Genomic DNA, 25420 nt, shown 5'->3' with positions numbered 1-25420 from the left:
ATCCAAATAAGGCAGCCGAAGAGATGAAAGGGGACTAAGGTCGAGCGGCGCCCGGCGAGCTCGACAGGGCAGCCCTACACCACGGAACGCTTGACCTGCTCGTCCCGCTCTTCGTTCTCCCGTTCCTGGTTGTTCCTCCTTTACCCTAGCCAGACAGGGCCGAGTAGTAACGGCCGCGGGCGTTGCCGGAAGTGTCGTAAAACGCCGGATATCCGGTTTCTCTGGGCGCTCAGGGGGCTGACGGAGAGGGCCGCCGCCCAACAGTAGACGCTGTCCCCGCCGGCCCAGCCGCGGTCTCCGGTGTGTGAGTGAGCCCGGGCCTGGTCCCTTCTCCCTCCGCCGCCATGGGCTGCACTTTGAGCGCCGAAGACAAGGCGGCGGTGGAGCGAAGCAAGATGATCGACCGCAACTTGCGGGAGGACGGAGAGAAAGCGGCCAAAGAAGTGAAGCTGCTGCTACTCGGTGAGGGGCTGGGGGCGGGGCTGGCGGGGTGTTTCCGAGGGCCCAGGCACTTGGGAGTCCTGGGCGGGGGGGTCAGGCCGGGCCGGAGGAGAGGACCCCAAAGAATCTGGAGGGCGTGACGGACGTGGGGCGGGGTGTGGGGGGGTTGGTGGCTGAGGCCGGAGGGCGTGATGAGGGGGTGGGGTTTTGGGGTGGTAGGAATTAGGCTGGAGAGAGGGTGTGCCTCCATGCTGGAATTGGGTTCAGCGACGAGAGCTTGGAAGTGTGGTCCAGTAGGACATTGAGACTGTATTAGGAATATGGGAAAAGCTCATAAAGGAAGAGCTGATGTTAGGGAAGTTTTTGCAAGGGAGGGGTTGGAGTGAGTTGGTAGCGAGGACGGGAGAGTGTGTTGGGCTTGTATAATGGCTTGTGAGTTTGGAGCGTGGTGGTATTTTATGACAGGTTAGAGTTAGGAGGCTTGAATAATTAATATAAGTAGAGAGGGGGGCAGGGACAGAGTGGTCACATAGGACCTTGTCATTTATTAGAGAGTGGGCATTTTGAACTATCTGTAAGGTGGAGGAACTCTGGGTTATCCGGGAGCAGGAAGGTGTGTGGTTGAGATAAATGACAAGTTCTCAGGTATAAAGGAAAAGAGTTTGGGTGGAGAAGCTGTGTGTACTTATCCACCTTCTTCTATTATTTTTATTCTCTTAAGGTTTTATAACTCCTTTCCTTGTTTTTATAAAGTGGGAGGTTGTGTGAGCTGAGGAGATTTAAGGACTTGCTGGTTTGAGGTTTGTGGCATAAGATGTGATGATAATAGATTACACAGTGGGAGTTGCTGAATAGTTGCTAGGGATGATGTGCAGTGGGACTGCAGTTATCTTAGAATAAGATAAATCTTGGACATATTTACTGTAAAAGGTGTGACAGTGACAGATTTCTGGTGAGCTGTTCTTTTTTTTTTTTAATATTGGCTTCAGGAATTACTTTTATTTTACCTGACATTTGTTTTAAGTAGCTTTTATGTACAGTCAGATGCATTTTACTCAGCATGGTTAGTTTTAGAATTTTTGAGAGACTGGTTTCTAGAGGCTCAGTAAATCACATGAAGTACCCTGGCATCAGCTTACCAAAAGATCAAGCCACATTTCTTCACCTTTAGTATTTTCTAGGGATCTGTCAGGGAAGACTAAATAAGAGTAATGGTTTCTGTAAGCAATAGAACTTTACTTTTTAAAACAAGTGATTTTGGGGAAAAAGAAGTTGCTTTAGGAGAAGTGCCAAATTTTTATGGTGTAAAGCTCCAGAGGACACAATGCACCACCATAACCCAGGGTTTATTTTGTACTCCAGGGTGTTCTGGGTGGCCATGTTAGTCTTTTCATATTAACATGTTTGATGGTTTGTAGATTGCAGAAGCCCTGGTAACAGCTTTTTGGATAAAGAGGGAAAGTTATGCATTGGAGCTTGAGCTTTCAGTTTGAATACCCGATCTTACAGAACATATGAAATAAAATTGAAATTCCAGACTGCCACTCTCCGTATAACAGTATCATTTGTGAATGAGCGTGGTCCCTGGTACATAGTAGGTGCTTCTTAAATATATATTGTTAACCAGCATGTGCCAGCTAATGTTGGACATTGCTCCTTGGGGCCTTTCAGATGTTTGATATAAACCATAATACTCAAGGCATTAGCACTGTCTCTATTGATCGATTAGTTATGAAAGTAAAGGTGTATTTTCATCTTCTGTGGTTATTTTGATTTACATTCATCATTAGAGATCCCCTCAGGACATTAGCCTATTGTGATACAGGACTTTATAAATAGTGCATTTAATTAAAAACAAAATTAAACACATGATCACTTAGGGAACTTCAAAAGCAGTAAGTAAAAACATTTGCTTTTACTTTTCATCAATTTCATTGTTTTAAGTAGATTTTTTAATATTCTTGAGCAAGTTAAATCAACAAATTCAAATAGGTGGCAGAGAGAGATGTTCTTGCTTGAACCATAACATAACACACTTATGAAATTAAAGTTATTTTCCTTGCTATTTCTGTAAGCAAAATACACCCATCACTGTATACAAATAATTTTCTTTTTGCTGTCGAATACCTCCTTTGATGTACATGCAAGTCATTTTTACTTCATCACTGTAAAACTATCAAACTTGGTCTAAGTTGAGATCTATTTACTTACTTTTGGGTTTCCTGGCACATAATAGGTGTTCTTTAAATATTGCTGTATTTCCTTCCTTGCGGGGATGTAATTTAGCATAGTGATTAACAACATGGGCTCTGAAGTCAGACAGTTTCAAATTCTAATTTCCAATTACCAACTATAACCTTGGAAAGTTGTTTACTCAATTTCTCTCTGCCTCAGTTTCCTCATCTTTAAAATGGAGAAAACAGAGGTACTTCATAGGATTGCTCTGAGGATTAAATATAATAATAATGTGAAGTAGAACACAGTCTGGCACAAAATATTAGTGTAATGGATATTAGCCACCATTGTTATTATTATATCAAAATGAATGTTACAGATTAAAGGTACTATAGAAATTCAGATTAGTTAAGGAAGAATGCAGTATTATAATTCTTTGGTTACCTTTGGTTTAAATTTCTTTTAGATGTGTTATTGAGAAGCTCTTGATATACCAAATTAGTGTTTAATCATAATATTCTACAGAAAAACAAAATTATGTTATGCAGGGCTTCCTAACCAGAGTGTAGTGCATAGGAAGGCATACAGTGTGCTGTTTGCAAATGTTTTATGGTTTTGAAATTTTAAATCATTTTTATGATTTTTAAATCATTTTATGATTAACTTTTCAAAATTTTACAGCAGTTGGAATGATATTTGAACATTTTTGATATGATTCCATCAGTAAAGTCTGAATTTGGCAATTGAAAATATTTGATTTGGAAGGTTTATACCAATTAGTATTTAATATCATCTGTAATATTTTGTATTTTATTTTTCATGTCATAATTTTATGATATAAAGAAAATATGTATTATTTTCACCAAGTCCCTCCAGCTTACCTCAGTAAGCTTTGCAAGTATTACCATTTTCAGCATGTGACATTATGTGACCAAAGTTGGGAATCACTGGGATAATGCATAAGAGTACTGCTTTTGGAGTCTCATAAAACTGAATTCAATTCCCACCTCCATTTACTAGCTGTGACACCCAGAGCATGTAACTTAAACATATGAGTCTTAATTTTCACATATATAAAGTGGGGATGGATGCTTATTTCAGAAGATCAAATGAGATAATGTATGTAAAATACTTAGCAGGTAAATATTCACTAAGTGGTGACTTCTGTCATTACAATGATGTTTGGAAAACATCATTTTAGCTACTTTTTTCAAGGGTGTTTCAGACAGATATTTGATTATTTTTCAAATATTAATGTACCCTTTTCAAAGATCTTCAAGGAATTTTAATATAACTGTTTTGTGGTAAAAGAAATTAAACATTATCATTTAGTTTTGTAAGTTATTGAATGATCTACTCCTATGCTATCTCTGTCTATCCATTTCTTGATAGTTCCCCTTAGCAGATCTTGAGAAAACATTGTTGTACAAAATGAAGTTAATGCTTTGTTCTTTAGGATTTTGCTGGTAGTGGTATGGCAAAAATTAAGTTGCGGGCTTCCCTGGTGGCGCAGTGGTTGAGAGTCCGCCTGCCGATGCAGGGGACACGGGTTCGTGCCCTGGTCTGGGAGGATCCCACGTGCTGCGGAGCAGCTGGGCCCATGAACCATGGCTGCTGAGCCTGCGCGTCCAGAGCCTGTGCTCCGCAGCAGGAGAGGCCACATTAGTGAGAGGCCTGCATACCGCAAAAAAAAAAAAAAAATTAAGTTGCAAGCAGAGAATTGGAATCATCTAATTCACTTAAACCCTATATTTTATATTTGATTATTTACATTTAAATATCTGCATGTTACTGGCTGAATATGCTTGTTATTGAAAATCAGACTTCCTTTGATAAATATGCTGTTATATTGTCATAAGATGATATCCTTTCTTTATAATGTTTGCTATTTATTTGGCTTGAGATTCCTGGACAGTTATTAGATCTCTTGTGGGGATGCATCTCGTGCCTGGGCAAAAGAAACTGGCATAAAAAACAGAAATTCACAGTGCAAAAATAGGTTTGTGTCTTATAAGCACTTATTATTCTTTGTGTCTTTTATTTGCATTCATCACTTCTGCAGTCTGAAAGTGTGGTATCCTTTTCAGGAATTATAGTATTGTAATCTTGCCTGAGTATGCTAATTATGTAGTAAGTACAGGGATGACCATAGAGTTGGGTGCTTAGTACTTAGTAGATTTGACAGGATATGTAACTTTTTAATCAGGGCTGCAACTGTATTTCTTTAAAAATTTTAGCCTATTGAATGTATTTGCACTATTACAAGAAGTCTTTTAGTTTTGGAGCAGTGGTCTCTGATAAAAGTAGTTTGTTCTTTTAGAGAAGTTAGGTAGAACCTCAAGCACTGGGCTCTTTATCCCTCCCCCGTGGTGCTGAGCTGCTTCATCCTCTAGTTGCTTGGAAATGAAAAGGGAGTGGATGAGTCTCTACAGATATTTCCTCTTTTTTTCTGAACCCTGTCTCTTCTTTCACAGTTTCTTCCACATCATGCCTTTAAAAAAAAACAACCTGGGGTGTGTGTACCCCTTAGGGCTTCAGAAGATCCATGAACTTTATAAAATTTTTAGCAAAATTTGTGGTTACATGTGTTTTTCTGGAGAGAAGAGCCATATTTTTCATCAAGTTCTTCTTCCATGGTACTGCCTAACCTCCTTAAAGTCCTTCATCTTTGGACAAGGAAAATCAGAAGCTGGGCAAAAATGGAACATTCAGAATGAAAAAGAAAAAACCTAGACGTTGTGAAAAGTCTTTTACGTCTTTTCTCTAAAAGTTTTTTCCTTGGAATTTTTGAGAAAACTGTTTTCTGTACTTGAGATGGCTCCTCTTTCTCCAGTTCCCCCAGTGACGCTTGCCTCAAGTCAATATATCCAGTACAGAACTTGCCTCCCCTCCTCACTTCTCTCCCGCAAATCCACCTGTTGTGAACTTTTCTGTTCCGGCATTGTCATTCTCAAAATCATCTACACTGAAAACTGAACTCGTTTTTTTAACTCCTGGCTTGCTCTCATCCATATAACCAGTCGGTTGCCAAGTGCTATGACTCAGTTGTTACCAGATTTTTGTATTTCATGGGCCAGTAAAATTAATTTTTTTGTTGTTGACTGACTTAGGATTCTGACATTTTATTTTTCTTAGTAAATACATTTAAAAAATATCCCAAGGTCCATCTATTATTTCTATTTTAGTTCCCTTTCCTCCATGAAACCTTTTTGATGTTCTGAATTGGATATGATCTGTCCCTCTTTTTGAAACCTCATAGTACTGTTTATGCTTACTGTTTACCATATATTATGGTTATTTGTATACTTAGCAGCTCCTCACTATATATGGTCCTTGAGGACCAAGAAAACTAGGTATTTCTTTCTTTCTTTTTTTTTTTTTTTTTTGCGGTACCCGGGCCTCTCACTGTTGTGGCCTCTCCCGTTGCGGAGCACAGGCTCCGGACGTGCAGGCTCAGCGGCCATGGCTTACGGGCCCAGCCGCTCCGCGGCATGTGGTGTCTTCCCGGACCGAGCACGAACCCGTGTCCCCTGCATTGGCAGGCGGACTCAACCACTGCGCCACCAGGGAAGCCCAGAACTAGGTATTTCTTATCTTTATATCTGCTGCAGCACCTAAGATAATGCTAAGGTGTTTTGCCTGAAATGAATAGAAATTCATACTTCTTCCAGTCAAGGAAGGCTTTGTTGAAAGGACACAGTAGGCACCTTCATAGGCATCAGACAAGGATAGATAAGAAATGCAATACAACCAGGTTGCATGCACATGGAATGTAATACATGTCCCCTCCCCCCATTTCTCCTAGAGTAGACTGGTCACTTGCTCTGCTTTGTTGGTAAGTCACCTCTTCAGAACAGCTTTCTCTGCTCACAGGACTTCTTTGCCCCTACTCCCCTTCCCCCAGTCTTCAACTTTGACTTACTCTCATACCTCTGGCTCTCACACTGCCTAACCTGGTAGTTCAGGCACTTCATGTCATCTGACTCAGGTTCCCAGGATTCGCATTCCAGGTTCCTGGGAAAGAATATCAGATTGGCCCATCCTTGTCAGGTGCCTACCGCAGTCTAGTCATCTGTGGTGGGAATATGGCAGGGCTGTGGGGTATCATGAGTTTCATAAGGCTGACCATTTCAGGGACTAGGTGGGTCAAGTTCTCAATTAAAAAGGCATGGCTAGAAAGTTAGTGTTTAATAGGTGACAGTGCCTACCACCTAGTAGACACTCACTGAATATAAGTTGAAAATAATGGAATGAGATGGAAATATTGAAGAACTAAACATATCATTGCTTTAGTTTTTCTTTAATTCACAAGAGCATGCCTGCTAATTCTCAATATTAAGTTGTCATTTTGTATGGTTGGGGGATGTAATTAAATTCAACTTGAGGTAGGTGCAGGATTTTAAACTCCCATTATCAATGCATCCAACTCAGAATAGTTAATGTCACCTGATTTTAAATACCTTTGATTTTAATTCAGGAATTAATTTTCTTAAATGCATATAATCAGTTCAGGGTCTATGTTTCATTGTCCCTGCTTTTTTCCGGTTAATTTTCCCCCCTATTGTTTTTATGAGCACCAGAAAATTGTCCAGAGCTAAGGGAAGAGGTAAAATGGACCATTTTGCTCCTTGTTAATAACGTTGCTTAGAGGTTTTTGTTAGGGAGTAGGTAAAAACATTTGGCTAAGAGATTGCTCATAGCTTTTAGTTATCCATGCTGTGTCTTCTCCTGTTTAGTTTAGTTTTGTTTTATTGCGGGGTGGGGCTTGTCGGGGGAAATGGGGAGGAAGAGATGTTTTAAGTATTCAAGAGCTAGAATATTAGCAGTAAAGACCAAAAAGTTTAAACGTGGGTCTCATAAGAATTGTCTAGAGCAGTGGACACTAAATTTGTTCAGATTACTGAAATTTGTTTTAAATTTTGTTTTGTAGTCAACAGAATACAGTAGACTAGCACTAATAAAATCCATCTATTTGAACTAGTAACTCAATTCAGAAATAGGAGATACCATGTAATGTAGGGCAAAGAGCAGAGACTGAAAACTGGGAGAGCAGTCCTAATTTCTGAGCTTCATTTTCCTTTTTCTGTACAATGAGGTCTGACCTCAGGGGTCCCTTGTCTGTGAAGTTAATATTATCAACTAGATGGAATATTTTAGCAAGTTATAAAGCGGGCTATTTTTGTGTTATTTCTCTTGTTCTTGAGTTTGATTGAAAGTAGTTTAACTTAATAAACCTGTTTAGGAAGATAGTTAAAAACTGAAGTTAAAAACCTGAAAAACATAAATTCACAAAGTACCCTTATGTAAATGTTCAAGAGAATATAAAGAAGTTCTTCTAGTATTTGATTTCTCCACCAATTTTAATGATCTTCATTTTGGTACAATTCTTTATCAGTGCTGAGCAAGTTAGAGTTATCTTTAGGCCTTTATCTATCCAGGCTATCCTTTTACCTCCTTGGTAATCATGTATATCGTTTCTGTAATTCAGGCTGCTTGAACTGAATAACATTGTGTTAGGATCACTGTTTAATTGTTCTAGTTTTGGTGCAATGCTGTATGTAAATGAAATATACTATTTTCGATGTTTTGCTATTAGGTGGTAACAGAAATGAACATATCTGGTAAGAACCAAGCAAACAAAAGATCCCAAAAAGACCAAATTTGTTTGACTTGTACCTGAATAATGGCCTAGGTGATCTTAGAAACAATTTTCAGGAGGGTATAGTCTTTTTTTTTTTTTTTTTTTCTTCTTTTTTCTTTTTGGCTGCGCCGCATGGCTTGCAGGATCTTAGTTCCCCGACCAGGGATTGAACCCAGGCCCTCGGCAGTGAAAGCACGGAGTCCTAACCACTGGACCGCCAGGGAATTCCCGGATATAGTCTTTAGACATGAATTTCCTTTGATTTCTAAGTTAGACTTGGAAGATACTTAAAATTTAAGACTGTTAAGGATTAGCTGAGATGTTATTGTATACATTGTTCCACTACTATTTTGCTGCTATAGTCATCAGTCTAATTTTCGAATGGGTAAGTGTTTTAACATTCATACAGAAGTCTTAGTTTTTTGGATAATGTTAGTATTTTACATCTCAAATTAACTTAAAAGTAGATAGTATTCTAAATTTTTTCTAGCTGCTTATGTAAATCTACAGCTGGCATGTCAGGCATCTCTCACCAGGATTAAAATATGCACTATTTGTATATTTAAATTATTCTTGTATCTCCTGCTTTTATTCATGTGGCCTGCTGTTAACACTTATTACACTGGTGATTTAGGGACCATTTAAATCAGACCTCTTTAAAATTGGCAAGGTAGCTGGATTCTTGTCATATTGTAATTAATCTTCCTGTAGTGGTTGATTGTGCAACTGTTTACACTGGGTCAGATACTCAAAATTTCCTTTATTCTTTCAAGTTGGATTTGAAAACTAAAATAGTATTCCATTGAATTCTAAGAACTAACGAAAAGGTTACATTTTATTTGGATTTCTGTTTTAGCCATGTATTGATATCCCTAGTTTTTATGTTTTTATTTAATGGATAGTGTTGTGTATTATGATATGATCTTGGAACTTACCAGTATGATTTTAGAATCATTAAGTTTAAAATATTTTAAAATCAGTTGAGAAACAGCAAAACTCCTCTTTAGTCACTGCTCTTGAGCTAACGTGGAAATGAATTTTGCCCAGGACCTTGGAAGTTATATTTTACAAATTACTATAAATTATAGAAGGATTGTTTTAGAATGAGATACCTTTAATAGAACATTTCCCCCTCTATCTCCTGTAGTTAGAACATGGGAATCATTAACTTCAAAACAGGGCTCTGTTTGAAGTAATGATATAAATACTATAATGATTTATGTAGATAATGTAGTTCTGATGTATGGGATATGATAGCACAGTCTTAACTTTTCTATGCAGGTTATTTCAATATTGAGTTATTTATTTCTGAAAATAAAAATTGAACTACTTCAGTTTAATGATGTAAATCTTTTCACCATTTTGCAATATTAATAAATCCTGACATATTTTGGTTCATTTCAGATTATTAAAAATAATTTCCTTCCTTTCTCTACTTCTAAGAAGAGAAGTATATTTCTTATTCTTTTATTTTTGTTATTATGGTTGCAATTAAAATTCACATTCATGTTCTCATTGGTATTTGTAGTTCTTTCAACTTTTTCTAGACTACTTAAAAGTTTTTTAGTAAGCTTTTTGTTTTGGAATAATTTTAGATTTGTAGGAAAGCCACAAAAATAATGCATGGAGTTCCTGTATACTGTTCACCTGATTTCCCTTAGTGTTGATGTGTTACATAGCTGTGGTGTATTTGTCAGTACTAAGAGATTAATATTGGTGCATTAATGTTAACTAAATTTCACACTTTATTTGAATTTCAGCAGTTTTTCCATTAATGTTCTTTTTCTGCTCCGGGATCTAATCCAGGACACTGCATTGCATTTAGTCAAAGCCACTTTTTATTAAGCTTTTTGGTTTTCAGTGTTCAGAAGGAGGCTCATTTATTGACTTACTTATGATTAGGTATCTCTGGTTGTCTTATATGTACACAGGTACTTTCCTAGCCTGGAGGTATAAATGAGAAATAGACAAAACTTTTAAGCAGTTCAATTGTGGAGATATACAAGTAAACAGTGGTAATGGAATGTGGTTACAGAAAGAGTAGCTAGTTTTGGAAGGAGGAAGAGAAGGAAGAGACATATCAGGGAAGTCCTCCCAGAGGAGGTGACATTTGAGATGGACCTCGAGGGGTAAATAGGAACTCTTAAGGCAGAGACTGGAGAGAAGCACATCCAGACAGAGGGAATAGTATGTACAAAGACTCAGAAATATGAGTGAGCAAATAGATTTGCCCTGGAATAAAGGGTTGGCACGGGAGGAGTGTAGGAGGTAAGGCTGGAAAGGTTTGCAGTGGATTTGGAGAGTATTGATTTGAATTTTTAGTAGCTGTATTTTTAAAAAGCCACATTTATTATAGATAGATAAAGATAAATATAGATATAATGTGGGGAAGCCATCTAGAGACTTTGCGTTCTCCTCCCTCTTACTACCTGCCTTTTTTGCCATTCCATTACCATTTGCCATTCCAAATTCCATTTGGGTTTTGACTTACAACATTGGTGAGCATTTATATGGTAAAGGAAATTGAAATTGTAGGCATCCTTGGGAATGTGGAACTGAATTTGAATTGAAACTGAGTTGAAATTGTAGGCAACTGAATTTATAGTATTTTGTTATTGGTGAATTTTTAAAGTTGGTATTAATGTACATTCAATTAAATAGGCATGTAGAAAAGTGCTGTATGCTGCTGTCAGTGTTTGAGACCTAGATAGGGATATGATTTTAATATTTTTAAATGTAAAAATTTGATGAATGGATTTAACATTGCAGTTAACTTCGTAGGACACCTCCACTACATGTGAATTATTTGTGTGGGTTAAATGTATATTTTACATTTTTATCTCACAAAATTTTGAGGCAGAGCTAGTAAGAAATGTACCTATTCAAAAATAGTTTTCAGTCAGGTCATATGTACATCCCATAATTTAGCATTAGCACCATAGTGACATTTTGTTGCTCTGCTTTCAAAGAAGTAAAGGGAAAGTTACCAGAAGCCAAAATTAGAACATTGCCGGAGCCAGAGGATGATCCCGCTTCTTGCTCACAAGTGATTGATCCCTTAAGCATTCTTTCTGTATTCCACAAAAGTGAGGAAGAAACCCCTCTTCTCCCTCTAATGGCCAGTTGCCCAAAGAGAACACATGATCCTTAGCAACACTCGAGTTACTTTGTTCATATTCTCAAGTGAAAAGATTTTGAGGAGAGCTACTTGGCTGAGTGAGCTGCCTCTTTTTTTTTTCCTGTTTAATCAAACCAACATTTTCCTTAGGTGATTTGTGAAAGTTAAAATGGCTATTAGCTTTCTACTTTATGGTTTATAAGGCTTGTAAAATGATAGGATCATGTCCATGAAAGATGTGAACTGAATAAATGACGCACTACTGTGTAAGCCGGACATATTTTGGTTGTTAGGGAGTTAAAAAAATTTCTCCCCCTCCCTTATTGCATATTCACCCTCTGGAAATACTTAATGAAAAAGTAATTGATATTGGGGAGGAACACATAGGTGACTTCAGAGATAACTGGTAATGTTTAATTTTTTATATTGGGTGATAGGTACACATGTTTGTTTTGTCACACACATGTCATAAATATCCCTTTTTGTATTCAATATTTAATTGAAACAAAAAGTTTTAAAGGCTGAAAAAGGGGTAATTGATTCTAATTAACTTAAAGCCAGTTCCATTGAAGGTGGTTTTCGTTTTTGTTTTGTTTGGTTACAAGGAATAGAAAACTCACTCAAACTAGCTCAAAGACTTGGAGAGGGGAATTATTGTTAGAATAGAGATAGGTTTTATGAGAATGAAGGAAGACCTGAAGAATCAGGCCGCAGAAACTGAGGCAGCTCTGGCGTTGGCCAGGCTATTTTCTCTGCCTTTCTTCTGTTTCTTTCTCATTGTCTTCATTATTCACTATTTCTGCCTCTTTTTACTTTCTTGTCTTTACTTGTTCTCCTTGGTCTCTTCCTCTCTTTTTTGTCTCCTTGGTCTCTTTCCTCACTCATTTTCTATCTCTTCTTTTGTATGGACTCTCTTCTCTCATGACATCTCTAAGTCTTTCTGTGCCTTTGTCTATTCTGTTTTCTCTCCAGATCAACTTCCTCTGAATTCTTTCCTTTATGGTATTGATGTGCATGAAGCCCTATAATGGTAACCTAGGTTTTCACACATTGTGACTTGGTAGTTTAGGATGACTTTTTCTGTATCTTCCAGTACAGATTCCTCAGAAAATCTGGCTGGTCTTACTCATCTTTCGGAGCTAGATCACACAGCGTGTAGGCCCTCTGTCCACCTGTACTGGGTGACTCCTGTGTCAGGTATTTACTCATTATCCAGCCACAGAGAGGGGCATGGCCCAGATCCTGTAGGCCACCCGCCCTGCAAATGAAATAGGGATTTCTCCAGAAGGGGTTATGGGCAGGCAGATACTCTAATATATCAATTAAGTTTTATCAAAAATTTCTTAATGCATTTTAAGCCTCTTTGGTGATTGGTATGTGATTGCTTCCTAGAAAAATCTTTTTCAGAGAAGAGACCCATTATCTTTGTCCCAGTCACAACTCATTGCTATCTTTTATTAAGATATTCATTCATTCACTGAACAAATATTTAATGAGCACTCACAATGTTTCTTGCACTCCTTCAGGTATTAGGATACAGAGTGGGTAGGACAGATTCATAGCAGTTAATTTCACTGAAACGGATGGTGGGCACAAGGGAGCTGGGACTGGGTTTTGAGAGTAGGGTTTAGAGGGGAATAGGGAGAACAGGAGGCTTGTGAATGAGTCCAAATTTATTGTCAAGTATAGTTGTGAGATGAGAGTTGAAGGCATAACCAGGAATGGGTGTGGGGCTGACTAAAGATAGCAGAGTAATGGAAATCTTCTGTTTCTGTTAACTGCCTGTATTGAAAATTCCATCTATTGCAACTGGCATTTGTGAAATGTAATTAGGCAACCACTGGATCTCTTAGAAACTCAAGCCATTCATCCCACAGTTATTAATGTGTCTACTCTGTCCTAGACTGTGCTCTAGATTGGGGGTAGAGGCACAAAAAGAAGGCACTATTTTGTGCTTTCGAGGAGTGTGCTTTTGAGCTTAGGACTAGTGGAATACTAAACAGGCACCAACCCAAATAATTAAAATAATTTGACCAAGTATTAGTGTTGTGGTGTTTGACATTAACCTGTAGGATCAGGTTGAATCTGGTCAGAGTCACCTTGAAGGAGAATTACATAGATGTCGAAGGGTTTTCAGGTTGTACCAAAAAGAGTTTCGTTAGCATTTTAATCAAAATCAAGAAAACCCATTAGCAGTTTATGAGATTAGGAGCTGGAAAGAGACAAAAAAAATATTTATTTTTGAGTAGCCAGAGCTGGCTAGAGATAAAATGAGGTAAGGTGACTGGGAAGGACAGTTTGGGACTTGATTTTGGAAATTAACCTCTGGGACTGATGCTGAAAGGGAATAATCTGTGCCAGCCAACAGAGCGGGAGTATTAATTGTGTTCAGAGGGAATGGGGAGGCTTCAGCAAAGATTGAAGTTTGAGTTGAATAGCGTTTTCAAAAATGTTTAAATGCAGAGGCTTGGCATGCTTAGAGGGACAGTGGGCTGGGTGAAAAAATTATTCTGTTATTTTAGGTTAAGGAAACTTGCTAATTTCACAAGAAAAATATATCTAACTTCTCCCATGAGACCATAAATTCCTAAACTTATTTGTATTTGAAGTCTCATTGTCTAGCAATGCCAGGCAATGCAGAATGTGTGTGTGTCTGTGTGTGTGTGTGTGTGTGTGTGTGTGTGTGTGTGTTTTAAAGGCTGAATAACAATTTTTGTTTGCTCTGTGACATTTTTCCCATCTGTAATTTTGCTGACCATTTCTTTTACTGAATTAGGAAGCTGGAAACTGGTTTTTGTGTTAAGTGTGGTACCTTGAAAAGCATTTTGGATGAAATGTCATTTTTTACCTTAATCTGAGTTTTTATTATCTTAGCTACTTATACCTCAATAGAAAGGAATCAGTGGGAACAATAGATAATCTTATTTTTGGAAATAGCAGGAACTGTGCTCCTGTGATCTTTAGTTATAGATATTCACATATTTTTTTTAAGAATAGCAGTCTAACTTGAATGTTCTGCTAGTTTAAGACTGTATATAGAATATCCTTGAGCATGAATATAGGAGCTTGGCTGCCAGACAACTCTTACTTCCTTACTGTTGCTACACTCTAATTCTTTCTGCTCTTTGTCCCTTCTTGATCAGTAGTGCATAATTGAAGAACATGCTGATCACTGTACTATGGTAGTATTGTGGATTGTTGGGTTAATAGGAAGATGTGGATCCCTGATTTGATTTGAAGCATCTGTGTGTCAGAATTAGAGATTTAGTCTGCCTTTAGCATTATAATAATTATAATCATCGAATATTAGAATGCAGCCATAAAGCACATCTAAGCCAAACTCCTTCACATTTTATGTGTAATGAGACTGGTATTAAATTAGGTGACTTGCCCAGGGTCACAAGCTAGTCATGGCAGAGCTAGGACCAAAGTTTCCTCTTCCATAGAGTTTGTTCCTACATGGTATCCCTAACTAAAAAATCTTTTTAAGTGCCTGAGTTGTAAATGAAAGGTGAAAATAAGTTAGAAAGAAAAATCAAAGTTACTGACTAAGCTTTCAATCTGCTGTGGGAGAGAGGCTGATCTGTGCCTATTGCAGTCATATGTTCCCATATATCTGATTTTGCAGACCTGTAGAGAGACCATGAGCATGTGTTTGTCTAGCACTGGCTAGAGGGTTATCCAAAAATAGTGGCATATTGGGGCTGTAAGACTTCTAGAAAAAGGGGTGTGCTGTAGTTATAATCCTGGTCTTTTAGAAGTTTCATGACTTCTCTACAGAAACAAGTATTTAAAAGGAAAGGGAGGTGTTTCAGGTGCCACTGGAATAACTACTAGTACATGAGGTAGTGGTGCAGAGACAGGTAGTGTGGTGCAGAGACCTGTAGGCAAACTTAAAGGGAAAGCTGCAGAGGTGCAGATGGGTGAGAAGTATGGGAGAAGAGGTAGCAGACAGGAGTATCTAGGGCTGAAAATAGATTTAAGGAAGAAAGTGTTTTTGTTCTTCAGGGTGGGGCAGAGAAAACGACTAATGCTTTGATGTAGTTTGCTGTAGCTTTTAGGTTATAAGTTGCTGACTAAGTGTGTGAATCCAGGTTCTATCCACGGTATTGTTATTGTGAGACAGCAGCTAAGTAGTTATACCATTTCTACTCAGGTTTTGAACCAACATCAGTATCCAAGCAGTTTTTATTAAATTAAACACTTTGGGCCTTAACATTACTTGGTGGTACTTGGAACAGAGAAAACAGCATTCACAAATAATGGCTGGTTAACATTTACTGAATACCTAGTATGTGCTAGGCACTGTTATAAGAATCTTCTATTGACCCCTGTTTTACAGATGAGGAAATTCATTATGCCTGATGGTACAGAAGTATGAAAGAGTGTAATATACTCATGTACCTTCTTTGGGCTGGCTTTAAGTTTTCTTTAGTCAAAATGAGAGAGAAAAAAGGTGGTTTTGAGTGTCAGCCATCTTTCAGGATAAATTTTTAAAATCAGTGTGTATGTGAGCTGAATGTGTTTACTCATATATAATAATTTATACTAGCAATTCACTGGCCTTAAAAAAATCTTGCAAAGAAATCATCACCATTTCTTGTTTTTCACATTCATAATGTAGTAGATGTTATGGGAAAAAATAGGTGGGCCTGTGATATGGTACCTGCTCTCAAGGAGCTCCTTAAAAATAAAATTTAGAGTATATTTAGGTAAATACAGTGATTCTACAGTAGAATATAAACTGGTAAATTGTTTTTTGTCTAACAGTATTGGTGATTCTGTGTGCTAACCTGTACACACATTTCTTTCTTGTTCTGTTTGACTGTTTATAACATGATTTTCTAAATTAATTCCATTGCTTTATTCTCTGCAGATTGCCTTGTTTCTTTTGTTGAGAACAAGACCATCTAACTTAGCTACTTGTCTTCCTTTTCTCTCAAAAATCTCTGAAGCTTTAGCTCTCATCCTTTTTTCCTATTTATATTGGATATCCTTTAGATACATATCGTTTTAAGGATAAATCTTTTAAGTCGAACTGATCCCATTCCCTCCTGTCTCTGGAGCCTTTCAGACTATTCTTCCCTATATGTCCTATCGCCTGCCCAGTTCCACCCCTTCTCCCTACAAAATCATCTTCAGTTCCTTCCTCTTCAAGCCATAGAGTCTGTCTTTGCAATTCCTTTATGTCTATTCCATTCTTTATATCCTTATTATTGAAGATTGAAGATGGGCAAGTGAATCTCTCCTTAAACTTGTGATGAATTTTGAAGGAAGTTACATAAAAAGATGTACGTAAAATTAGGAAGTTTCAAGCACCACATGTGTATTGGGGAAGGAGGGTGAGACAAGGGTAGCAGTTTGGGGAAAACCTAAGAGTGAGAAGTTATTAGAGAGAGAACATACTACTGAAGCAGTGGAGCACAGAGGACTGAGGTAAAAATAAAGAGTTCAGACCTAATAAGAAAGGGTTATAGAAAATGTTGGAAGAATTTGGAGAATTATTAGGTAAACTGATGTTTTTTTAAAAAATTTATTTTTGGCTGCATTGGGTCTTTGCTGCGCGGGGGCTTTCTCTAGTTGTGGCGAGCGGGGGCTACTCTTTGTTGCGATGTGTGGGCTTCTCATGGCGGTGGCTTCTCTTGTTGCAGAGCACAGGCTTTTGGCGTGCGGGCTTCAGTGGTTGTGGCACATGGGCTCAGTAGTTGTGGCTCGCGGGCTCTAGAGCACAGCTCAGTAGTTGTGGCACATGGGCGCAGTTGCTCCGTGGCATGTGGGATCTTCCCGGACCAGGGCTCAAACCTGTGTCCCCTGCATTGACAGGCAGACTCCCAACCACTGCGCAACCAGGGAAGCCCTGATGTTTTTTTTAATAGTGCCATTTGGAGATGATGAGAGGGAAGAGGGGCTTTGAGCTAGAAGTTTGAGAAAATTGCAGCAGTAACATCCAGTGGGTATACGTCAGGCTCAGATGTGTGAGTAGTAGAAAGGATTAATTTGAGAAATGCATAAGAAGAAGATTTTGTTACAGCTTGATGTAAGGAGAGAAGAGTGAGTGGGTTCCAGATGACTCTTAGATTTCGTACCTGGAAGGAAGGTAAGATGGTGGCACTTTTCATGGTGATCTAGAAGCTGAATGGGTCAAAGGCTTGGTATAAAGCAATTCATTCTTTGTTTGTATGAAATGCTATGGTACACCCACTGAAACAAATCCTGTATTTAGTTCTGTGGTCAGTAAGAGGTGCTTTCTTTTAAGAGATAGAATTGGATGCCTAATAAAACTTGGGTGAATATATGTTGTGTGATAATAAAGAGAAGGACAAACTGACATTTTATCAGGGAGCCTTGGAAAAACATGAGAGAGAGAGAGCAACATTTTTTTTTTTTTTAAATCAGCACCTTCATAGGGTAGAACTTAATGAGATGGGTAAAAATTGATTCTGAGATTAATAAACTTATTATTTCACTCAAAATAATCCAACATCAATGGTAGAAATGCTGTTTTCAATATATTAAAGAAGGTGCACATTACTTCATTAATCTCTACTTTTTGTAGTTAATTTTGTAGTTGCTGCTAACATGGGATAATCTGGGAATTGTGTGTTATAGACTATTTTAAATGTAAGTGGTATGCTTTCGTATTCTCTTCCTCAAAATTGAATCATTAGGGTTTTTTTTAGATATGCATGGGAGAAATCACTTCTTTCTCACACTGTCATTAGGAAGTTCTTTGTGTGCTACTTGAATATTAACTATTTTAGTGCTACCCTGATTATCAATTAAGTGATAATTGATAGAATCTCTATTCTTAAGTTTATAAGAACAGAGATAAAATCATATATAAATGTCCTTTTTGATTCTCTAAAAATGTAGATGTTTGAAATTATAAAATAATTTAAACTTTATTTTAACTAACGTTTTTGGTTGATAGAGTTGAGAAATATTAATAAAGGATCATTCTTATTGAACAATAGTCATTCATCTGTTCAGCAATATTTACGTAACCAATTTATGTCAGGCACAGTTCTAGGCCCTGAGAATACGAGGTTAAATAAATGTTCATGGAGCTTATATTTTGTGGAGAAGACAGGAGATGAAATCTTTAATGTGAAGAAGTGATATGTGCTTTTAAAAATATAACAGAGTAAGGGGAGAGAATGTGATTGGGTGGGGGCTGTTTAGATAGATTAGTCAGGGAAGACTGTTCTGAGGGAAGCAGAAACCTGGGTGAAGAAGATCTTGTAAAAACTTATTCCAGGCAGAGAGAATGGTAAATGTGAAGATCATGAGACAGGATATAGCTCATTGAGAACCAGTTTGGTATGTTGGAGGAAAAACAAGAAAGCTGGTCTGACAAGTGCAAGACAACGAAGTGGAGAATAATAGGAGTTGAGGGTAAAGGGGTAGACAGGGGCCAGAGCATATTGGGCCTTATTGCCCATGAATTTTATTTTGAGTGTAATTGGACACCATAGGAGAGTTTTGGGACAGGGTTGTGACACGATCTGATTTACATTTTACAAAATTCATTCCAGCTACTGAGTGGAAAACTGACCATAGGAAAGGTGAGGTCTAAAGCATTGGACCATTTAGAAAGCTTTTGCAATGATCTAGGTCTGTGGTTTCCAGTATGCTCATGATCATTGTGGTGCAAGAAGAAACTGTTAGAGCTATATTTATTTCTATTTTTAAAAATTAAGCTCTACTAATTCAGTATACATATTGGTCCCGGCACCCACATTCCATCTGTATGTTAGCTACATGTCACTTACCAGTTTTGGCCTGAGCAACTGAGTGAATGTTGAAGTCGTTTACTGAGATGAGATACATGGTGGAGCAGGGTTTGTTTGAGGCTAAGGGTGGGGAAGCAGTAACTCAGTTTGGGCATTTTGAGTTGTCTACTAGAAATATAAGATTTATCAGGTAAGTAATTTAGATATATGCGTCTGGAGCCAAGGTTAGAAGCCAGGGTATAGATTAGAGATCTAAATTTGGGAATCATTAGCACAGAGGCAGTGTACAAGAGCTTTGGAGCCAACCTGTGTGAATTCAAATTTCAGCTTTGCCACTTACTGACTATGTAGTGGTGGACAAATGAATTTGTCATCTGTCTATAAAATGGGGATAGTAATAATATCTACCTCACGGGTTATTGTGAGGATTAAATGAGTTAACACAAGTAAAGTGTTTAGAATAGTGTCTGGCATGTAGTACTCACTAGCTGTTAACTCTTACCAGTTTATGAGTGGTGTTTAAAACCATGAGGTTAGATGAGATGACCTAGAGAATGAATTTAGATAGAGAAAAGGTCCAATGAGGGAGCTCTGAAGCAATACAACCTTTAGAATTCAGAGACAGGAGGGAGGGCACTGAGAAGGAGTGGGGTAGGAGTCAAACCAGTAGGATGTTGCATCTAGAAGCTTGCCTAATGAAGGAAATATTTCAAGAGAAATCATCAACTTGGACCAGTTCTGCTTGAGAGTTGGAGTAAGATGAGGACTGAGAATTGACCATTGGATTTGTTAAGATGGAAGTTGTTGGAGACTTTGAGAAATGGGTAGAGTAGTGCGTATGAACACCTGATTGGAGTGGGTTAAGGAGAGAATTGGGGGAAAGAATTGAAGAACATGTATATAGACAACTCATAGGGGTTTTGCTATGAAGAGGAAGAGAGAAAATGGAGTGGTAGCTAGAGGAAGATTTGTGGAGTCAAGGAAAGGTAGGAAATGGGGTGTGTTTGTGTTGATTTTAAGATGGATAGTATAGCAAGTTTGTATAACGAAGAGAGTGACCCAGTGGGTAGAGAAAACTTGATGATATTGGAGTGACATGGGACAATTGTAGCAGCCAAGACCTTGAATAGGTAAAATGAGGTGGATAAGTAAGTGCACAGCCTCCAATTGTGAACTCTCTCCAGCGTTAGTCTTAGACACTGGCAGAGATAGTTAGTTCATCCACTGATAAAGGTAGAGATTAATGGAGGTGCAGATGGATTGGTGGGTTTGGTTATGGGAAAATGAAATAATTTTTTCAGAGTGCTTTACTTTTTCCAGGAAGAGGGTGGCAGGATCATTAGCTGAGAGTCAGAGTGGGTAGGGGTTTGTAAGGTTTGAGAGAGAGGAGGTGGTGTCAGATAGGCATCTTGGAAGGTGGGAGAATGAGTTGACTAAGGAAGTGCAGGTGGAATGTCAAGGAGTTCAGGGGGCCCATCTGACATTTGTGGTTGTTAAAGTGATTCCAGCTGGCTGAGGAGGGAAATGTGGTCTTGAGGGTGTATACAGTGGAAAAGTGATAGGGACAATGCCTCCTCTGTTGTGAACTCTTCAGTCTCATGGCTGAGAGGATTGCTGCTTCTTAGGTCCATGGATGTCGACAGAGGAATTAATAAAAGTGAATAAGCCAAAAAAATCATTTCATTTTTGCCTATGTTCAGTGTCTATGTCATTCATGATGTTTCATGTAGAGCAGCGGTCCCCAACCTTTTTGGCACCAGAGACCCGTTTCATGGAAGACAGTTTTTCCACGGGAGGCAGAGGGGAGGCAGGGGGATGGTTCAGGTGGTAATGCGAACAATGGGGAGAGGCAGATGAAGCTTCACTTGCTCGCCGCTCACCTCCTTCTGTGCGGCCTGGTTTCTAACAGGCTGAGGACTGCTGTCAGTCCACCGCCCAGGGCTTGGGGACCCTGGATGTAGAGGATGAGTTCCTAGAGGTGTTTATGTTGCCGTATCTCCTTTAGAGTGCCTACGTTACACAGGTGATAATCAAGATGGCCCTGGAACACTTTCAGTGAATTATATTTGGTTGCTGTGTTATATAAAGTAAAATCTCTACTGGAGAAGCTTTGTAGTTTTTCCTGATAGATAGAAAACCTCACCAAAGTTTTCCCTAGGACCTGTGGTTTCTGTTAATCTAGAATTATCACTTATGTTGATTTCATACTTTTGAGCTGGATTACAGATGAATTCAAAGTCTGGTTTTCTTCTGTTTCAGGTGCTGGAGAATCTGGTAAAAGCACCATTGTGAAACAGATGAAGTAAGTTGGAACGTGGTCTTTTGTAAAACTACATTTACTCATAATGCATAAAAGTCCATAGTGTCTTTTCATTTTAGGTCCATGCTAATGATTTGTGGTTTTCTTCTTTTTAAAGAATCATTCATGAGGATGGCTATTCAGAGGAAGAATGTAAACAATATAAAGTAGTTGTCTACAGCAATACTATACAGTCCATCATTGCAATCATAAGAGCCATGGGACGGCTAAAGATTGACTTTGGGGAAGCTGCCAGAGCAGTAAGTGTATCTCATTTCCTCTTTACTTGCTCTTTTTCAGTAGATGCAGTTAAGCCCAATTTGCTTCATGTGTTAGGGAAATAAATTTGGGCAACAAGCTAAGTTGTAGTAAAGTACTGTCTGCTCATTTGAGACATGTTAGCAATCTACTTAAAGAGATATTAGATTACTACCACAAAGGTAAGTCTAGGAAATGGGATTCTGTGGATATACTATAGGTTTTTGTGGTAACTGTTTTATTCACTTGCTTCTTTTACAGCACTGTTGACTTTTACAGTAGTAAATTGAAATAATCTAAGAGAGGTTGTCATGATATGGAGCTCTGCTTTCTGAGATGTAGAGATTAAAGGCAAATATCAGTGTCGCAGAATAAACTTGGTAAGGACATGAACACTAAGTCTCAATTTTAGAGGCAAATTTCCAGTATTCAAGAATAACTATATCCCTATACTATGTTGTACTATAGGCTATAGAATTGGATTATACCATGTCCTAGTATAATTCTTGCACATGTCAGATATTCAAAAGTTGTATTGATTGATTATAATACTTAGTGGGCCCTGAAGGTCTAGTTTATAAATTAGGATGTTTGATGCAGTGGGGAGAGAGCCAAAATGAAAGTGGATGATTTTTTATATCATCATCAGCTAAATTCCAGGAGAAGGCTGGGAATGTATAGAACGCTTTCCTAGAACTAAGAGAGTCATCAGCTGTGTTCAGTGTCATACTTAGGTGCTATGGGCAGTAAAGGGAAGTGACTTGGAGAGACTGCCTGGAAAAGCAAAGCCTATATGTCTGTGAAGTAGCTTAGGAACTCTTCTAAGCAACTCTCAATTTCTCAGATGTAAATTAATATTCAGTAAATAAGTGAGGAAATTCTTGGAGGGAAAAATAATAGAAGGATGGTTCTAATTGGATAGTATTAGATTAGGAAGACTAGAGGTGCAATAAAGGAAGGGCAGCTAGAGTGAGGGTTGTAAAATGATTGGCGAGAAGAGGAGCAAAAGAAGAAATGAAGAGGAATGTGTGGGGCATGACTTCTACGTTTTTGTAAAAGGGTTCCATATCACAAAAAATCAAGAGACTGTTTTTCTAAGCCTCTGAGCAGGAAAAATGTGATAGCTAAGGCAAGAATAAACAAACTCTTATTTTTGTCTTATTCCTTCTATCCCCTCTCACAGCTGCCTTTCTTCTTCCTTTTTCCTCCCTCTTTCTACCAGCTCTTTCTTGTGTTCTTACTTTTTTCCTCCCTTTTCTCATTCCTTCCTATCACCCAACTCTGTTTCTCTGTTGTATTTGCTGTATCCAATAATTGGTTAGTAATACTGTATTTATTCTCTTCCTTCTCTTTGTTGGCTTTTTCTCCATCTCAGTTATTTACTTATTTTCTTAGTTTCTTCCTTTTTGAGTTCTCACCCTCTGTCTGACCGCCTTTCTGCCTTTTGGCCATCCCTCCTCCTTTCCTTTCTTTCCACTGTCAAATTAGTTGTTATTAATCATTGGGTCCTATCATTCCTTTGTCACCAGATGTAGTTGTCATATTCTGCCTTAGTCTGTTCAGGCTGCTGTAATAAAGTACCACAGATTTGGTAGCTTATAAACAACAGAAATCTATTCCTCACACTTCTGAAGGCTGGAAGCTGAGGTCTGGGTGCCAGCATGGTTTGGTTAGGGCCCTCTTCCAGGTTGCAGACTTCTTGCTGTGTCCTCACTTGGCAGGAGGGGAAGGGATCTCTCTGGGGTCTCTTTTATAAGGGCACTAATCCCACTCATGAGAGCACCACCCTAATGACCTAATTATCTCCCAGAGGCCCTATTTCCTAAAACCATCACTTGGACATTAGGATTTCAACATAAGAATTTGGGGGCAGACACAAACATTCACACCATAGTATCCCTCCTCCTTTCATTTCTCTTTTATCAAATCAGTATCATTAATCTCTGGGTCCTAACACTCCCATGTCACCAGATGCAGTTGACATTATTAATTCCTTTCAGGCCTCCTGAATCACCTAGCCTAGCCCTCCAGCATTCACTCATCCTAATCTACAACCCTGTTTTTGAAGTCTCTCTTTTCCTTTTTCATATGTAAGGATTTATATTTATAGCTCCTCTTTTATCCTCCTCTAGTTTTTTACAGTTGTCTGGAGAGTGAATAGAAAAGCATAAAGCTGGGTGTGGGATAGGTTGCTTTTTCATATCTGCTTAAGGGTGGAGGTATGAAGTTCACTGTAAAGAGGGGCCTCTTTATCGACCTGTAAAAGAGGGTTTATTACGGGCAAGCAGGAGTAGGTCTGTAGAAGGGGTTAAGTGGGAAGGGAAAAATGTTTTGTCCTAAAACTTTACAAAGTCAGGACAGCAAAAATACGTAGCAGTAGCTCTCTCTCTGTTTAAAAATTTCTAAAATTAGAATCATGGTATTAAAAAAAACAAAGCAATACTTATTGAGGTTTTGAATACCTACATGTGTATAGATCAAATTTCAGAACCAAGGGACTATAAAGTCATTAAATGTTAAATAAAGTACTATTCCATATGTGTAGAAGGACATGCCCACTGTTGAGTACATTGCCAGTTTGTGTAACTTTTCAGCTTTTCTCATTTGTTCCTTTATCAAAAATTTTTATCTCTAAAAAGAGACGAGGGGAATATAGATATTAGATGAAGTTTCTTAGAGATGATTGGGTCTAAAGTATTCCTAGGAAGAATACTGGAAAGAATCTCAAAGGAAGAGAATATTACTCAGCAAAATCTATTAAGGCTGAAGATCCTGGGTTCGGCAAAATTAATTGGAGTGCGCTATGGTTAGTTTTGGTTTCTTTTGCTTAGGTGGATGCATGAGTTTTGGGAATACACAAGTCTTAGGAATTTTTGTTTGCAATTTCACCTGTGGTCTGAAATGCTTTTTGCGTGCTAGTTTATTGTCCTAATGACTATTTATAATACAATTGATTGCTCCCCTTCCCCCTTTAAATCTTCTTTACCCAGTATATGTTTTTCTTTAGTAGTTGCATTTTTATGGTTATTTGGAAATCTCCTGAGGCAGATAAATATTAGATTTGAGGTGGGAAAATCATCCCATGAGACCTATGTTTATTTTTATAAACTATCTGACAAGTAGTGCTGGGTAGAATAAAGCAAAGCAATCACAATTCTCAGCCCTTTCTGTCCTCTTTACCTCTCACATATCTTAGTTTTAAAAACCGTAACAAGGGCTTCCCTGGTGGCGCAGTGGTTGAGAGTCCACCTGCCGATGCATGGGACACGGGTTCGTGTCCTGGTCTGGGAAGATCCCACATGCCGCGGAGCGACTGGGCCTGTGAGCCATGGCCACTGAGCCTGCGCGTCCGGAGCCTGTGCTCCGCAACGTGAGAGGCCACAGCAGTGAGAGGCCCATGTACCGCAAAAAAAAAAAAAAACTGTCACCACTTATAAAGCTATGTCTGTGACTCACAAAGTTTTGATCAGATCTCTGTGTTACTTTCTTCTTCTCCTTCTGCCTTTCTCTCTCATTTAGAGGATTATTATACCTTTGGGGAGCGTAGAGACTGAATTATTCCCTTAGGGGTTTGTTTCCCCTACTAGATTTCCAGACTTCTTAAATGCTTCAGTCTCTTCTTCTTCCTGTTCCTCTGAGATTAAGAAGGAAAAAGAGAACAGTTTCCTTAAATTTGATTAATGTTTTACTCCCTTTGACGTGTTTAGACTTTACCTCTTATGTGCTAGTCTTTTCATTTCTATTTTTATTGTAGG

The 25420-nt window shown here is 38.4% G+C and overlaps 1 protein-coding gene across 1 annotated transcript in view; it reads left to right on the top strand.

The window, feature by feature from the left end:
* Positions 1 to 206: 206 nt before the first annotated feature.
* The window catches only part of GNAI3 (G protein subunit alpha i3), a 40491-nt gene continuing 15277 nt past the window's right edge, over positions 207 to 25420 (top strand). Inside the window, exons 1-3 of the mRNA XM_024742132.1 lie at positions 207 to 462; positions 21368 to 21410; positions 21526 to 21667. Coding sequence (XP_024597900.1) covers positions 345 to 462; positions 21368 to 21410; positions 21526 to 21667 — 303 coding nt within the window. The 5' untranslated portion in view covers positions 207 to 344. The remainder of the gene's footprint in view (positions 463 to 21367; positions 21411 to 21525; positions 21668 to 25420) is intronic.

The sequence above is a fragment of the Neophocaena asiaeorientalis genome, unplaced genomic scaffold (genome assembly GCF_003031525.2).
Source record: "Neophocaena asiaeorientalis asiaeorientalis breed wild unplaced genomic scaffold, Neophocaena_asiaeorientalis_V1.1 scaffold35, whole genome shotgun sequence".
NCBI lineage: Eukaryota > Metazoa > Chordata > Mammalia > Artiodactyla > Phocoenidae > Neophocaena > Neophocaena asiaeorientalis.
This window is presented reverse-complemented; position numbering and strand designations above follow the sequence as displayed.